At 34.1% G+C, this 16,060-nt stretch overlaps 4 protein-coding genes across 7 annotated transcripts; 3 read left to right on the forward strand and 1 right to left on the reverse strand.

The window, feature by feature from the left end:
* Positions 1-78: 78 nt before the first annotated feature.
* Positions 79-2,819, forward strand: LOC9308793 (splicing factor 3B subunit 2). 4 transcript variants are annotated; one of them, XM_021020799.1, is made up of 10 exons: positions 79-268; positions 418-451; positions 731-805; positions 1,267-1,362; positions 1,440-1,526; positions 1,623-1,724; positions 1,804-1,893; positions 1,986-2,048; positions 2,249-2,451; positions 2,553-2,819. In XM_021020799.1, exons 2-10 carry the CDS (start codon positions 437-439, stop codon positions 2,560-2,562), a joined length of 741 nt encoding a protein of 246 aa, XP_020876458.1. In that variant the 5' UTR covers positions 79-268; positions 418-436; the 3' UTR covers positions 2,563-2,819. The 4 variants fall into 4 exon arrangements, with proteins under 4 accessions (XP_020876458.1, XP_020876459.1, XP_020876460.1 ...); XM_021020800.1 differs by lacking the exon at positions 418-451; XM_021020801.1 differs by lacking the exon at positions 731-805 and having other exon boundaries at positions 80-268; positions 1,270-1,362.
* Positions 2,820-2,906: 87 nt separating this feature from the next.
* On the forward strand, positions 2,907-3,607 carry LOC110227234. Its single transcript, XM_021020837.1, has 2 exons — positions 2,907-3,192; positions 3,295-3,607. The coding sequence occupies exons 1-2, from the start codon at positions 3,045-3,047 to the stop codon at positions 3,498-3,500; spliced, it is 354 nt and encodes a 117-aa protein (XP_020876496.1). The 5' UTR covers positions 2,907-3,044; the 3' UTR covers positions 3,501-3,607.
* A 9-nt stretch (positions 3,608-3,616) lies between these two features.
* On the reverse strand, positions 3,617-8,028 carry LOC9308794 (uncharacterized protein At4g04980). Its single transcript, XM_021020701.1, has 8 exons — positions 7,087-8,028; positions 6,432-6,818; positions 6,238-6,333; positions 5,970-6,093; positions 4,695-5,877; positions 4,460-4,625; positions 4,067-4,384; positions 3,617-4,000 (listed from the first exon to the last, which is right to left on the reverse strand). The coding sequence occupies exons 1-8, from the start codon at positions 7,150-7,152 to the stop codon at positions 3,779-3,781; spliced, it is 2,562 nt and encodes an 853-aa protein (XP_020876360.1). The 5' UTR covers positions 7,153-8,028; the 3' UTR covers positions 3,617-3,778.
* Positions 8,029-10,212: 2,184 nt separating this feature from the next.
* LOC9310895 lies at positions 10,213-11,957 on the forward strand. Its single transcript, XM_002872679.2, has 2 exons — positions 10,213-10,797; positions 11,282-11,957. The coding sequence occupies exons 1-2, from the start codon at positions 10,293-10,295 to the stop codon at positions 11,719-11,721; spliced, it is 945 nt and encodes a 314-aa protein (XP_002872725.1). The 5' UTR covers positions 10,213-10,292; the 3' UTR covers positions 11,722-11,957.
* The last annotated feature ends 4,103 nt before the right edge of the window (positions 11,958-16,060 follow it).

Consider the following 16,060-nt stretch of genomic DNA (forward strand, 5'->3'; position numbering starts at 1 on the left):
CAATCTTTGAACCGGACCGAACCAAACCGAGAAGCAATTACTTTTCCTCAGGCGTCGAATTTTGTGTATATTTTAAGTATTTTGTTGGTGAATTATATTCACTTTGCTAATTCTCCCTTTCCCATCACTCCGGCGAACATGACAGTCGAAACCGTTGATAATGGCGTTGCTCCAAACGGCGATACTTTCTCGAACACTAACGTTACCGTTTCATCAAAGAAGAACAAGAAAGGATCCGAGGTCGATGTAGAAGAAGGGAATGTTTCTGGTGATTCGGTTTTTTCTTGATTTGATGCTGTAATTAACAATGTGTCTGTGGTATTGTGGGTGTATAGCACATATGGATTAAATCAAAAGTGAAAGATTTCATGATGTCAATTAAGCTCTTCCTTATACGTATATATGTGCTTCTTACAGGGGAACATTTGTGATAACCATGAAGCCTGGACTTGTAGGTGTTTCTGAAGAGGAGTCTTGATTATTTTTTTCTATCTATTAATTATGTGGTGTCTGAGACTGTTATTGTGCTTTTCTTGGGTGTTTCTGTATTGTAGTTTAGGAGGATCTTTCACATCTGGAGCCTGTTTTTTTGTTTTTCTGGTTTATTCTTTGCTGTCTTACTTTTCGTTTCATTTGGGTTTTCTTAAATCTTAGTATTCAGTCAAGTTTCTTTGTGTTAGCTGCTCTTTTTTTAACTTACTGACATCTCAACGAGGTTTCGTGTATGCAGGGGAAGCGGGGTATTGAGAAGCAGCCGTTTCACCTTCCTGATTTTATTGCTGCAACCGGAATAGAGAAAATAAGACACATGTCTTCTAATGAACAATTTGATTTAACTAGTCTATTGACCTGTTCATATTTTCTCTAAAAAGTGTTTAGTTCTTATGCCAGAGGAAAAACCATTGAAGTATTTAGTAAAACGTGATATTAAGCAGAATCAGTGTCAGAACGTATGTATATGATAGGCAGTGTCATCCTTTTTTACCTTTCTAAGATACAAAGATCACTGATCTTAATAGCACCACTAACTATCTGGCACTGTTCATTTGATTGTGGTTTTGAGTGATATATACACACATTATGTTGCCGTTCTTACCGTCCTTCATGGGAGCACTATAATCGTTAAATTTTAATCCATGCTTCATTGAGTTAGCTGTCTCATCTTCAGATGTTTAATGCCCATCGTCCTAATAGTTGGATCTGGTTAAGAAAAAAGTTGCTAATATCCTCTACTGGCAAAGCTAATTCTTGTTTGTGTTTCATATGCAGGCTTACATTGAGAAAGAAGATGGTAAGAAATTAAAGCAAAAGAAATGTGAGCGTATGCAACCAAAGATGGGAAAGATGGACATTGACTATCAGGTTTTCCTCGATTGACGGAGACATGTTCACATGTTCTTTCTTTAACTGATAAGTGATGTTATTCCATACCTTCTCAGGTCCTTCATGATGCCTTCTTTAAGTACCAAACAAAGCCTAAGCTGACATCTCTTGGCGAACTGTATTTTGAAGGGAAAGGATTCTTGGTAGTTTTTTGTGATCTCTTTTGTATTTCTTCGGATATTATATGATTTGGCTTTATTGCTTTGTGTACATGAATCCAGTTATCATCTGGTTGATAGGTTAAGCTGAGGGAAACGAAACCAGGAACTTTGTCACATGACCTAAAAGAAGCTCTTGGTATGCCTGAAGGTGCTCCTCCCCCATGGCTAATTAATATGCAGGTGAGTTTATTATGATTTATATTCCTGGTGATTCTGATTACTGTGGAGAAGTTTATTGATTATAACACGTATTGAACAGAGATATGGTCCGCCTCCGTCCTACCCACATCTGAAAATTGCTGGTTTAAATGCTCCTATTGATGGCTGGGGGAAACCTCCAGTTGATGAAGTAAGTCTTTCAACTGTGTCCACAGTACTTGGTCCATTTATGTAATTACTACTATTTTCATTTGTAAATTTTTTATTGTTTCTCTTATACAGCACGGGCGTCCATTGAATGGAGATGTCTTTGGTGTTCAGCAGCAACATCAGCCTAAATATGAGGTAAACCATTTTCGTTTTGCTTTAAAAACTGCATATTATGCCCCACTCGTGTACTGTTTAAATATTGTATGTGGAAGCTACCTATCCATATAGATAGTTGGTGTGGTAGTAAACAAGTGAATTTGAAATTGTAAGGTTCTTGCTGAACCATAAATCCGTAAGGATATATATGATGAATTGTTATTTTGTCAATAACTTAGGAAGAGCCTATCGACAAGAGCAAACTCTGGGGTGATTTGGAGGAAGAGGAAGAAGAAGAAGAGGAGGAGGAAGAGGAACAAGAAGAAGAGATGGATGACGATGAAATGGAAGATGGCATTGTGATTTTTGAAGATACGAGGAGGCAAGGGAAGAAGAGAAATTGCGGAATAAGCCAGAGAGCTTCAGTGACATGGTTGCAGAGGTACTATTGTACAAGCTTTTGAAAAACTCCCAAAGAAAGAAAAACAGTAACGGTCTATAGTATTTTGGAGATTTCATAACACTTTCGATTTATAATTACAGAATGAATTGAAGAGGAGGCGGAAAACTCACGATAAAGAAGGGGAGAAGAAGAAAGACCTCAAATTCTGAACTTTTAGCAGAGAAGAAGAATTGATTTCATCATGAGTATGCATGGGAACCTTCTTGAGAGATTTAAAAAGGTTGAATCAAATTTCTTACCAAGTCTAGTGGCTTTCTCTATGTATACAGCCATTGCTCGAGGCAAAGTTTGGAATGCTTTTGCTCGATTTTCCATTGAATTATTAACAAGATGAACATGAACATGAACTGTTTCTGTCAGCAAATTACTAATTTTTTAAAAATAGTCATTGCAAATAACTATCAGGCATGGTGTAGATATTAATCATGGTCTACTATAGACCGGGATATTTTAGTAATTTGAAAGTCCTTTAAACAAAGGTTCTCTTGTTTATACTTCATACCTAGAGTTCGTTATTGGACATATCCACTAGGCTTTTGTTTTTATGTGCTAAGAGATATGTTCGTCTCGAAATGTCAAAAGACAACATGATTATGTTTTCCTATGAACTCTCAAGCTCTTCTCTCATGGAAGTAAACAAAGAAGAGATCCCACAAGTACATAATCTTTTTCAATCCGAAGAAGATGAAGAAGATACTTCTTTAGGAAAGAGAAAGATAAGTAAGTTGTTCTATTACAAAACCCATCAACTCAAGTTTTAGTGTTGTGCTGTCTGATAAATTTGACTCCAATAGTTCGATCACAATGATTTGATATTGACAGATACGAATATTAAGACCGAAGATGAAAGGGAAGTAAAGAGAATAGCCTTCTTCTCTCAAGAACCTCTAGAAGAAGGAGAAGAAGAAGACATTGATATGATCGAAGAAGATACAGAAAGAGAGGATCATAGAGATGATAACGACAAGATCATGGAAGATAATGTTCGTGAAGAAGAGTCTGTCGTTGACTTTGATGGATTCTTTTGAAACTTCTCTTCTCTAAGATGGTCTCTACGTTGACTTTTTCGTTTCTTAAGATCATTTGCTTGATTGCTTCTTTGTCATGTAAATATATTATATATATATATATATATATATATATATATATATATATATGAAATGAAAAAAAATGGTTTCTGTCTCTTTGCATTGGTCCAAAATCAAAACTAGAGACACACAAAAAAAAGTATTGTAAACCATCTTCTAGCATCAATCTCTTCTTGGTTTCATTGAGTAAAACATGTGATGAAGCTTTTTTCTGGTTTTCAAGACATGATCGATGATTCGGTTTGATCAGGTTCTGTTTGAATCTCATGTGCAAGTTGTCTTGTTAAACAATCTGCTCGTTCGTCGTGACCTCCTGCAAATGTATAAACTTTGAAAGCAAACTGAAAAGCCCTCCATAGCCTCTTAGCTCTCTCTTCCTTCATATTACTCATCTTGCTTTCTTCACTGTTCTTCGCTTCCTCGTTCGCTTCTCTCCTCTCCTAGAAAACATAAAGAGTCAAGTTCATCGCCAAGAATCAATTTCTTGATTTATGTGTATAATTTACCTTTAGTGCTAACTCCATGCAATTTGATGAAACATCAACCATAGTTTCTTTGACTTGAACAAGAACTTGGAAATCGATGTTAATGTTGTGCCTCTGAAACATTTTAGCGTCTTCGTCTTTTGTTCGCTCAACCGTTTCAATCTCTCCTTTAAATTTGTTGAAGTAACGCTCTATCTTATCGAGAAGATCGTTTAATGGAGGCTCAATTTTCCAGTTCTTGAGCTCAACTAGAATCCCATCTAACTTCTTGTACAAGGCACCAGCTGTTCTTATTACTTCTAGTTTCTTCTCAGGGAAACCTTCAAACCTCGCGAGAACCTAAACAATCAAACGATAGTTTCATATTTCGAGAGAAATAGCGAGTCGATTTTAAAACACAAGGAGAAAACATACTTGAGTTTCATCAGTTAGTTTCTCAAGAATAGATTCCACTTTGCTATGAAATTCAAGCAACTCTTTCATGTCTTTTGTCTGGAAACTATGTATTGTAGATTTCAATTCTTCGATTGATTTAGCGTATTTCTGAACATCTTCTTCGATTTGCTGGAAATAACTCGACCTATGACACAAATGAAAGACTTAGCCAAACTCAGACATATATATTTAACTTTTGACGCAAGTCATTTACCTCTTTGTCATCTCTGCAAGTGCATCAGCCATTCCTGATCTTGCACCTTTAACAGGAGATTTCTCTGCAACATTCTTTTTCCCTTTACTTGCTTTTGTTGTTTTCCCTTCTACGCCACGGCCTTCAAGCTTCCCTTTGAGAACCCAATAGAGATTTGCGATTTGTGCTGATCTTCTTAATTTGCTAGTTGCTTTCTTTAATGATCTTCCGCTTCCCGGTGGCGCAGGAGGGGCCGGCATCGAAGGAGCATTGTCTCCATTTGTAGATTGCAGTTTAGGACATTGACAAAACTCTCCACTTTCAGATGCTTTTGACATAGGAGGCGGCGGTGGAGGAGCTGGAGCTTTGTGTTCCGGTTCCGACTGTGGTGATGGAGGCGGCGGTGGAGGAGCTGGAGCTTTGTGTTCCGGTTCCGACTGTGGTGATGGAGGTGGTGGTGGTGGTTGTGAGAGAAGAGTAGATTTCGTATTGAACATTGAGACCGTTGGTGACGGCGTTTGCGGTGATGGAAGTGGTGGAGGTGGAGGCAAATCTTCTTTTTGAGAATATTCTGTTGAGTTAGTCTCTGAAGTTGTGGTTTCACTATGATCCTCTGTTTCAATCTCATGCTCTGTTTCGAAACCTTCAATATGATGCTCTGTTTCACAACCTTCGCTACTATCCTTTGCTTCAATCTCATGCTCTGTTTCAGAACCTTCGATTTCATGCTCTGTTCCAGAACCTTCCCTATGATGCTCTGTTTCTAAAACAGAGAAATCATTATCTTCTTCTTCTTTTTCTTCTGCTAATATCTCACTCTCTTCGTTTTCTTCTTCGATACCAATCTTTGTTTCATTAACACTCTCTGAATCTCTTTGTGACAAGATCTGCATAGCAAACCGCTTTAAATCAACAGGGCTTAACCTATCCAAAGCTTGAGCTCTTAAGTTCCATAGACTTGGAGATGTTGAGTTACTAGACAGTAGCATTGTCCCTGGAAGTACTGATCTTGGTGTTAATGGAGATGGATAAAAAGAATTGTTACTTTCTGAATAAGAAGCAGATCTTGTAAAGCTTCTTCTTGCTTCTGATGAAACACCTTTTGGTGTAAAACTCTTTCTTCCTTCAGATTCAAGATCCATCATACCAAATCTTTCTCTTGTTGTCTTGATTAGTCCATCAAGAGCTGCTAATACATGCTCCACTGCAAACAAACAAACAAACAAAATAGTCCATAAGAGTTCTGTATTACATTTTAGGGTTTTTTTATTCAAAAAAAGTGTTTAGTTAACAAACCTAGACGATCTGACTTATTCTTCCCAACTCCACTGTTTTTGTACTTAGATCGATAAATCCAGTCACTATCCATAATCCAAGAATCCCCAATAGCTCTGAGATCTTCGTAGAAGAATATTAACATCTGTTTTTGGGCATTTCTGGGATTCATCAATCAGATTAACAAGACTCATCAAGTAAACAAACTCAAGATTTTCTTGTTGTTGTTGTTGTAGTTGTAATGTTTGTTAAGTAACTCAAAATCTGTTTAAATCCTCTGTGAACGTACCTTATCCATGTCAGCTCCTTCCATTTCAAAAGATTGATTAATGGTTACAATCTCAGGAGAAAGCTTTTGTAGATCTTTCATCGTTTGTGTTATAATCTAAAAACTCGAAAGCAAACAAGACATTAGGGTCTTAGCTTTTAGACCTTAGTACAATCTCAAATAGATTGTATAAAATTATTATTTTTGCTACTGACCTCGGTGACAGATAAAGAGCCATCAAGAGAAGGTAAATCAATCATATCTCTAAAAGCAAAGATGTTCTTCCTTAATTCCACCATCAAAATGAAATTTGCTGAACATTTCGGCGAAGAACCCTCCAAAGTGTTCTTTTTCGGTGTATTGGCTTTCTTCTTTCCATTCTTTACTGACAAAGGAGACGCGGTAGCACGGGGAGTAGAAACATGTTTTGTAGAATTGAAACTCTTTGGAGAAGCTTGTGCAACAGAAGAAGAGATTTGTGAAACTGTGCGTTTGATCTCTTTATTTTTCTTTTTTTCGACATTGTTCTTCTTTGATGTTGATGCGCGTCTAAATTCGTGTTTTCCCTTGATAAGCCTTTTTAGAGCAAGTCCTCTTGCGACCTAAAAACAACATTATAAAGACTAAAATTTTAACATGGTAAGGCAAACACAAATGTAAATATCGGTCTAAAATACATTAAATTTCTAAAATGTTTTCAGTTATCTTTTGATATAAAAAGTATTTAAAATACAAACACAAATGCCAAACATATACAGTAAGCACAATTCTTGTTTGCATATTGCGTTTGTGCTATTAATTCATTTGGAGAAAACAATACCACAAAAATTTGATGTTTACTACATATAAAAGACAAAAACAAAAATAAACCTGCAATCTTGAGATCTTGCGACAGAAGGTTATCGGCGTGAAGCCGCAAAGCCTCCCGCTTGACATCGCGAGGTTTGAAATCGAAAAATCGATTTCTCAACCAAAGTATTATTTAATCAGGAGAATCCATTAGAAAGAGATCAGATTCTCTCTTTCTTAATGAATATTTTCAGGTGATTCTGTTAAAAAAGGTGCGCCAAGAAAGAAAGATTTGTGTTTTTCTTCAACCCTTTTCAACAAAGAATGAAAGAAAATCTAGGAAACAAAATCAGTCCGGAAACAAAATCTCTCTCTTTCTCTATCTCTAACTCTTATGGTTATTATTAGAAAAGTTTGAAATGAGAAAAATCTTTGACTATATTTATCACTGCTCTTAATTCTATCAAAACACTTTAGATTCTCCTAAGGCTATTCTAAATATTGTAGAAGCAGAGACTATATATTACCGTTGGAGGTTAGCCGTTATTCTTAGGTTTACTAAGAGCTTTTTTTCTCAACGGTTGAAAATAATCAAATCAACTTAACAAGCTGAAGAAATATAAGAAAGGAAACAGGGAATCGAAAGACAATTGGCATAAACCTATTTAGTTTCTTGAGAAAGAAGCAACCAATTCAAGTGTGTGGATTGAGTCATAAACCCCTAACTAATGTTTTTTCTTAACAGGCCAGCACAGTAATATCAACTCCAAAATATTATGGGTTTTATATATACAGTTGTTAACAAAATAAAATTGGGTCCCAAAATATAAAGAAATGTTAATTATGTTAGAAGGTCTATGTTGATGCAATTCTTAGGTTTATTAAGTTTCCCGTCCACGGACTCCATCCCCAACAACCCCTTGGAAGCAAGCAAGTAGGCAACCCTCACGACTACATGATCAGTCAGATCAGCATATATCATGTCGTATGGTTCTCATAGCGCTAGCGAAAATATAACTCAAAACGAGTGTCGTGAACTCGTAGTAAATAATTGAGTATATAAGTGAACAACGAATATTTAACTTTTGACCTTCCAAATGAAAATTTATAAGTCAAGATTCAAATTGTAATGCATTAATGTAATTTTTTTTGTCACTCGACTTGGATGTGACTTGGTCAACGTCAAATGACTCATAGCCATGCACTTTAATTGATGGTTTATGTCAATGTAATGACTCATGGTGATGTGTGTGCATATGACCGATTGAGATCTTTAGGTGATGAAAATCCAATCTTCAGTCCACAGGTAAGAGTCCTCGAAACTTCATGAGATTATTATAAAAAAAAAAGATATCTTAGCTGTATTGTTACAAATTTTCCACGCTAAACTACATTTTAATTATAGCTATACATAAAATACACTTTCTGCCAATTATGATACAGTCAAACAGAACACATATCCTAATTGATGAGCCAAACAACTTATGCATGCATAATTACATGCATGCATGCGTGACGCATTGAGTTTAAATTAGAATTGAGTTTGTTCTGTTAGTTGAAGATCGATATCATTGCAAAACTCATAGCCTATATAAAAGGTATTGTTAAATTTGATTACAGATTTGTGTTTTGACTTTCGTTTACGATCGAGATCAGACTGCTCTTAAAAAATGATAGATTATTGACTTTTGTTAGTATCGACAGGATTGTACATTCGGCTTCTTCAGTTAATTCCGTTCAACAAAGTAAGTGTAACAAAAATTTAAATAAAAATATATTTGAACTAAAATGTGATTTTTTTTTTTATGAATTTTAATATTATGTTCGATATATTAGGTTGATCGGTGTAAAAAAAAATGTTGGATTGTGTAGATTGTAGAAATAATTTTTTGTTTGGTTTTAACTTGTATTAATTATTCAATTCGGTATGATTTATTTTATCCTAGATATTATATGTAAACCAATGCATGCGCTAATTGTACATGTGTATTCACTATGTAAAAATGGCTATACATTTTTACACAGTATTGCCATGCAACGTCAGGAGTGTAAATTAAGTATATTTACTTGACTTCATATGCGTGTACATTAAGGCATGCATATTATATATATACACATACACACTAGGATACTAGCTACATGTAAGCATGGTTAAATTTTCGCCCTTTGGCTTTTAATATTGCAAATTAAAATAAGTTTCTCAAAGGCCATATTATTGACCAAGCTAGCTGGTCTATTTAAAAATTAGTTAATACTAGCAAATATCATTAGGTCTCCATACTTTACAAAAGAAAAACTCATTAGGTCGCCATCTAAACTTACGTTGCTCATATAATGAAAATGCAAAACAATTGGAAAAATGCAACAAGATATTTATAAGTTATTCTCATTTAATATTCAAAAGTACATGTAGTATTATATGCATACAGTCTTCGATGAACTTCAATTCCATGAGTTCTTGGAAATTTTATCCACATTAGGGATTTTTAATAGTTGGGGACAAATTTAAAACGATATAATCCTTAAAAGGACAAATAATTTCAAATTATTAATTCTTTTTCATCTCTTAAAATATACTTCTCAGCCTTATCTAGCTCGTATAGATTTCAATCAAGAATCATAAAATAATACTAAGATATCTTCTGCCGTGAGATATGATAGAACTATATAAATATCTTGACCTTGTCAAATAATCAATAGTGTCGACATGAGTTACATTACATATCTAATCAATTTACATGTTTTTCCAAACCATCTTTAAATTATTCGATCGACGTATATATTAAATTTCCATATCTAAATTCAATTTCCATGCATTAGTTTATATTCCAATTAGTGACTAATTTTTCGTAGGTGCTGCTAAAAATAGTAATCAATGATATGATAAATTTGGCCAATGGTATATTAAAATTGAATAATATATGTGCTCGAGGTTAGATTTATTAAAACAAAACAAGTCTTTATTTATATTAGAATATCAAAATTGTACTAAGTGTTTTTTGGTCAAACATATACAACGAATAAAAAGACGGAGTTTTCAAGTCTCTAACTATGGATGAAACAAAAAAATTAAATCGAAATTTAACGGAACAATTAGAGGTATTAATATATATATATATATATATATATATATATATATATATCAATTAAATATATTTTCACTCATCACCTTTTGGTTTTACTTTTATACATATGCAAACCATGCAAAGACTTTAAACTGGGACAAATATATATGTAAGGGCAAAAAAAACACAAAAGAGAGAAAACAATTTAGAGAAAAAAAATTAATGTCAAACTCGAGGACATGGATCATCTCTTCAGGATTAGTCGGAGCCATATCACTGATGCTCCGATCGGTATTGAACTTCTCCTTCACCGGAGCTCGCTTCTTTCTCCCTACTAATTTACACCCTATTTTCATCATCAGCGGCATCATCTTTGCCCTCGCAGCCTCCAGTTCACTCTTCGGCAACGGATCTGACTCTCCGGCCACAAATTATCACCATGATGATGATACCTATCATTATGAACAAGATCATCATCATGACCAGGACCATGATCGTGGTCGTGACCAAGACCGCGAACGTTATTCTAACAACTCATCCAACTCCTCGTTTGATCAATACAATAATAAGGTTCACGAGAAAGAAAAGTTTTCGGCCGTGAGATCATCAGAGAGGGGAGGATCTTATGGAGTTTCTTCTCCGGAGATTCGTTTTCCGTCCACGGCGCCGGAGAAACCCGTCGGTCTTCGACGTCCACCTACTGCTCCTGTAAAGACTTTTCGACAAGGTATCTTTTGACACATGCCGTCGCTAAATATTTGTAGTTTCCCTGCAAATTCTTTTATTACAAATATATTTGAGTTCCAGTTTTTATTTCCACGATTTTCTTAACAGTTTTTGTGTAAGTTTTGTTCCAGAGTTTCAGTTTTTTTTTTTTTTTTTTTTTTTAGTTCGTACTTTTTACCCAATTAGAGAAAATCATATGTTTAAACTTTAAACATAAACCAGACCTTTTTCTTGTTAAAGATTTAAAAAACGTAAACTAAACTGAAAATCTGTTAAATGAAAAGAAAAAAAAAAATTAGAAGATCTAAGAAATTCTAAATAATACTTAGTATTTTTGTTAAGGAAGTATATGAGACTTAGGGTAATAAAGATAAATTATTCATTTACTTAGAAAAGTAGAGTTAAGTCATCTCGTAATGAACAATGAATTTTACGTTAACTTTGATTTAAAAACTCCAACTTCGTATATATAACGTTATCATCAGACAACACATCGGGTGACGATAGCGAGACCATGGAGGAGATGTGGGAGAGAGTCAAAGCCGAAAAACAACCAAAGAAACCTGCTAACTCGTTGCAAAACCACGTCATCTCCAGGGGAGACACAAAAATGTCCACATCTTCATGGCCGTTGCCGTCGCTGTCACCGTCGCGAACGAGGAGGCCTACTCCCTCGCTGTCTTCGCTATCGCCGTCATCGTCGCGAGCGAGGAAGCCTCCTTCGTCTCCGGCGCGGCCGGGAAAGAAATTGATGGAGAGAATTCCGTCGTGGGTGAAGTTGAAAAAAGAGTTATCAATGGGAAGAGAGGAGCTCAATTCACGAGTGGAAGCTTTCATTACAAAATTCAAGGATGAGATGAAATTGCAGAGGTTGGAGTCTGTAAGACGTTACAAGTCTTTCCGTGGTGACAACGATGAAAAGTAAAAAAAAAAAAACTTTATAATCGACATTTAACGGTGACTTGTCTTCATTGTATCATATATGGTTAGATGTATGTTATGGTCAGATATGTGTATGTCTTTAGATTTAGTTATGTAAGTCGTGACCAAAGCCACCACATATTGCTATATTCATCTTGTTTTTACTTGATCACATTGTCTAAAGTGACTATATGTGTATCTCTCTATAATCATTATGGAAGTCAAGATGGATTTTAGTTCCAATCCACGTGTGTTCACATATTAATGTTTAAGGTTAATGGCGAGCTGATCACCTCCCAAATTCATGTTTCAACAAAACACATATACCAAAAAGGAACTAAATAATGTTTTGGTTATAAAAGAATTATTACGTAAGTTGATAAGATTTAACATGTAACTTCTAGTTATTGATGACTAAAAAAAGAAGGAAAAACAAACATACAACTTTTTAGTCAAAACTTAGTGGAAAATTGTAGTTTATCTTCCTTTGGGTTAAATAATCTAAGACATGTAAACTAATGCAACAACAAATTTTAATAGCCATAGACTAGCTTATGTAAACTAGGAACACCATAACCTAGGGTTTTAGATTTTGAACGACCTTTTGAAGAATGCCTATTTTGAGAAACACGAAACTAATTCGGGTATCCGTTCGAGTTTGGTTTGGATTTTCGTGTTTAGACTCATAAATCCGTTCGGGTATTTATAATATTTTGGTTGGATTCCGTTCAGATCCTATTGGATTCAGTTAGAATTGGATTTTACCTTTTGGAGTCTCTTCCTTTGGGAATCAACTTGGTTCCAGTCCAAAATTACTCAAAAAAACTACCAAAAATACTAATAAGTATACGAATAATCTAAAAGTTTTGGTTACCGAATAATCTTAAAATATTGGTCAAAACCAACAAAACTACTTTTAAAGAGGGAAATTAAAAGTAACCATATTTTCCTTTTTGAAAATTTTTATTCTAGGACAAATAGAATCATAAAAGAAACAGAGTAATCTATAACTCAATAACATTCAAAATATAAAAACAATTTAACAATAAAAATAGTAAATATGTGTTGCTAGCACAGTCGATTTCACAAGGATAATGTGAAACTATAAATCATGTTATAGTTAAATATCCACCAACGAGTCACACACAAATCTCTATTGCAAGAATTGTCTTCATTGAACAATCAACATCCACGTTTCTCTTACAGTCCTTATATCTTGCTCACCTAAACCACAAATCAATTTTTGAAATGCAGTTTTTCTTTTTATGGTTTTTTTAATTGGATTTAGCTTTCTCCATTGTCTCATGATATTCCTCCCATATATATTCAAGTGAAAAATCTGTGTGAACTCAACGGAAGAAGAAAACACCAATTTTTCTCGATTTTGTGTTGGAGTCTTAGTTCGACAACCAGAGAATCAAAAAATATGTGACAGATTCTTCTTCCGCTGAATTCCCACACATCTTTCACCTGAATCATTGGGAGGAATGTCAAAAAAGCAATGGATATTTCTACCGCCAGTCCAATATGCCGCCCGACGACTTTCATACAACGATAATATAGAAGCAAGCGACATGTAGAAGGTGTAAGCTGAACTTATGAACTCAATTATATCATGACTATGAGCAACCACAAAATAACAACTTCCAAGGAAAAATGACGACAACGTGCGACATAAGCTTCGAGAAGCCAACAAGAGAAGGCGGACGAAGATAATTTGAAAGAAGCTCAGCGGAAGTTCCAAGGATTAGCTGCTAATTAAGGCTGAACTACCACCTTTTTACTAACAAAAATTAAAAATTATTAGTAATTTATTTATATAACTAATTCAAATCGGTCGTTAATTCGTCATTAGTTAAATACGAATTAACGACCAATTGTTTTTTTTGGTTAGTCGTTAAGTCAGTAGTTCATTAACAGCAAAGTCTTTACAAGGAAAAAGTTACAACGAATTAACTACATACGACATAATTAATGTTTACAACGTACTAAAATAAGAAGGTTTAAATCCTAAACCGCAATTATAATCCCAAATTTATTGCTATATTGACGTAAATTAGCAACGACCAACGTTATTTTAATGACCAAATTATCCTACCTATGTTATTTCATTGGAAAGTTTACAATCGATTTAACGACAAAATCTTTTCAATGAATGAATGATGAATTTAGTTCCTCGGCAAAGTTAGGACGAATTTAAGTCGAATGTAGATTTACGTAAATCAATTTACGACTAATTCATTTTAATCAATAAATTGATGCACATCCCCGTTTCCAACGAATTAAACATGTCTTCTTGTAATGAGAAAGCTAAATCCAAACTAAAAAGTCATTGAAAAAAACTGCATTTAGAAACTAACCGACAAAAGGGTTGTAAGTGAAGCATTGGGATGATTGCTCAATGCATCATCCAATATCCTCTTTGCTTCATACTTCACTACAACGATCGATATTTCTCTTCTAGTTTTCTTTATGATGCTTTCCACTCTGGATCTGTCTATTTGCATCAATTTTTCGTAGAATTAGTACCATCACGTCTTTTTTATGTCTCTGAATTCAGTATCTACAAGATACATAAAGATTGATCAGAAGACAGATTAACCAAGGTTGAAACATAGCAAATGCTTCTCAAAGAAAAACTTTCCAAATTTCATCTTAAACTCTTGTACAATAATGCTGAAATAAAAATTGGAAAAGCTTTTATCCTTAGTAAACTCAATGGTTTATCTACAAAACTAAATGTAGATAGCAATTTCAAATCGATGAAATGAGATATTTGAATTGATGATATCCACAAATCTCTATAAATTTGTTGCAAATTAAAATTTTAAAATGTATAGAGTTTGTGAGCGAAAGTTCTTTACTTAATAAAACAAAATATATATATAGTTTGTGACCAAAACTCTGTTGAAAAACAAAAAACTTGAAACTTTTGAAAACAAATTTGGGTTTTAAAAACAAATCTATATCTAGATTTTAATAAAATAATGCTTCTAAAATTGAATCAGCAAATCTCTGCAAACACAAAGATTTCAAAATATATAAAAATGACAAAACAAATGAAATAGCAATACTAATTATGCCAATTCGAAAAAAAAACTGCATTAAAACAAAGTATAATTGATTAGACGATTTGCGAGCCAAAATTTGTAAAGACTAAGCTCGAATAGACATTTCGCTCGAAAATTGGTTAGAAGACTTACGAAAACATATTCATATCTCAAAAGAAAATATTGTTTCTAGATCATAAGATCTCTAAAACATTTACCATGAATTAAGTATACATGATCTCTTTCTTTTGCCTCAAATATATTACACATCAGTGATTTAAAAAAAAAAAAACACTCAATTGAATCCACAAAACCAAAGTAAAATTTCTCTAAAGTCTTTTTGTTTTTATAAGAGATTTATTATCTCATAATAGTAATTACAATTTCTTTGGATTTTTTCTCTTTTTGATTATTCTTAAATATGGATATTTATTGTCATTTTAAGGTAATAGAAAAAAGGTGGTCAAAGAAAAATAACTCCGGGTGTTAAAAATGTGAATTGTGGACCCTTTTCACATAATATTTCTTACCTTGTAAAATGTGAATGATTTTTTTCCATTTTTCTGTCCGTCTTTTTATTTTATTAGTCTTTTCTATTTGGAGGTTTTTCTCTCTCTTCTCTCTCTAAATTTTTTAGAGAGAGAAAGCGATTCTCGGCAAAGGCAAACTCTTTTTCAGCATCGATCGATTTCTTTTATCGGTGATGGTTGGCTCTCTTCCAGCATCAGCCAGCTTTTCTAGCAGCGGTAGCTGACTTGCGGTCGTGTGGGACACGTATATCAGGTTTTAAAAATCCCAAATAACACGATCAATAAGCTGCAAGTGCACAACAGTCAATCGTAGTACTTAGGGTATCGAATCCACATAGAAAGAAGTAGTTCGGACAAGTTTATTAAGACAAAGTAAAGCTAGGACAAAACAATAAAGGAGAGTTGGTTGTGGTGTCACGAATGCAAGTAAAAGTAAATGAGAAAGCAATAAGAAAGCAAAGTAGAAAGCAAGTAAATAACGTAAGAAAACTATGAGAGACAAACATTGGGCATCAAGGGTATCGCAGGGAGTTCAATGATCGCTATCTAAGTAATATTATAATTAGGTTTGTTTACTTCCAAGTCTCGGACATACGAAACACTAAGATTCGGCTAACCCTATGTTATAGAATTAGTCGACTAAAATCCTTATACTCTGTTACTCAACTAACGCAGGCAACGACGCACATATCAAAGCAATAAGATCAAGTTCGATTCTAGTCCATAAAGCCCTATAACTAAGTGGTGTGTGCTTGTTATAACA

This window comes from Arabidopsis lyrata (assembly GCF_000004255.2).
Source record: "Arabidopsis lyrata subsp. lyrata unplaced genomic scaffold ARALYscaffold_6, whole genome shotgun sequence".
NCBI lineage: Eukaryota > Viridiplantae > Streptophyta > Magnoliopsida > Brassicales > Brassicaceae > Arabidopsis > Arabidopsis lyrata.

Bases quoted from the DNA above. Each gene is read 5' to 3' on its own strand.
- LOC9308793 (XM_021020799.1), top strand. The intron at 1,527-1,622 runs GTAGTTTTTTGT...TCTGGTTGATAG, and splicing joins TTGAAGGGAAAGGATTCTTG to GTTAAGCTGAGGGAAACGAA. The intron at 1,894-1,985 runs GTAAGTCTTTCA...TCTCTTATACAG, and splicing joins GGAAACCTCCAGTTGATGAA to CACGGGCGTCCATTGAATGG.
- LOC110227234 (XM_021020837.1), top strand. From the start codon at position 3,045: ATGTCAAAAGACAACATGATTATGTTTTCCTATGAACTCTCAAGCTCT. The intron at 3,193-3,294 runs GTAAGTTGTTCT...TGATATTGACAG, and splicing joins TTTAGGAAAGAGAAAGATAA to ATACGAATATTAAGACCGAA.
- LOC9308794 (XM_021020701.1), bottom strand. From the start codon at position 7,152: ATGTCAAGCGGGAGGCTTTGCGGCTTCACGCCGATAACCTTCTGTCGC. The intron at 6,094-6,237 runs GTACGTTCACAG...GCCCAAAAACAG, and splicing joins AAGGAGCTGACATGGATAAG to ATGTTAATATTCTTCTACGA. The intron at 5,878-5,969 runs GTTTGTTAACTA...GTTTGTTTGCAG, and splicing joins GAATAAGTCAGATCGTCTAG to TGGAGCATGTATTAGCAGCT.
- LOC9310895 (XM_002872679.2), top strand. From the start codon at position 10,293: ATGTCAAACTCGAGGACATGGATCATCTCTTCAGGATTAGTCGGAGCC. The intron at 10,798-11,281 runs GTATCTTTTGAC...CGTTATCATCAG, and splicing joins TGTAAAGACTTTTCGACAAG to ACAACACATCGGGTGACGAT.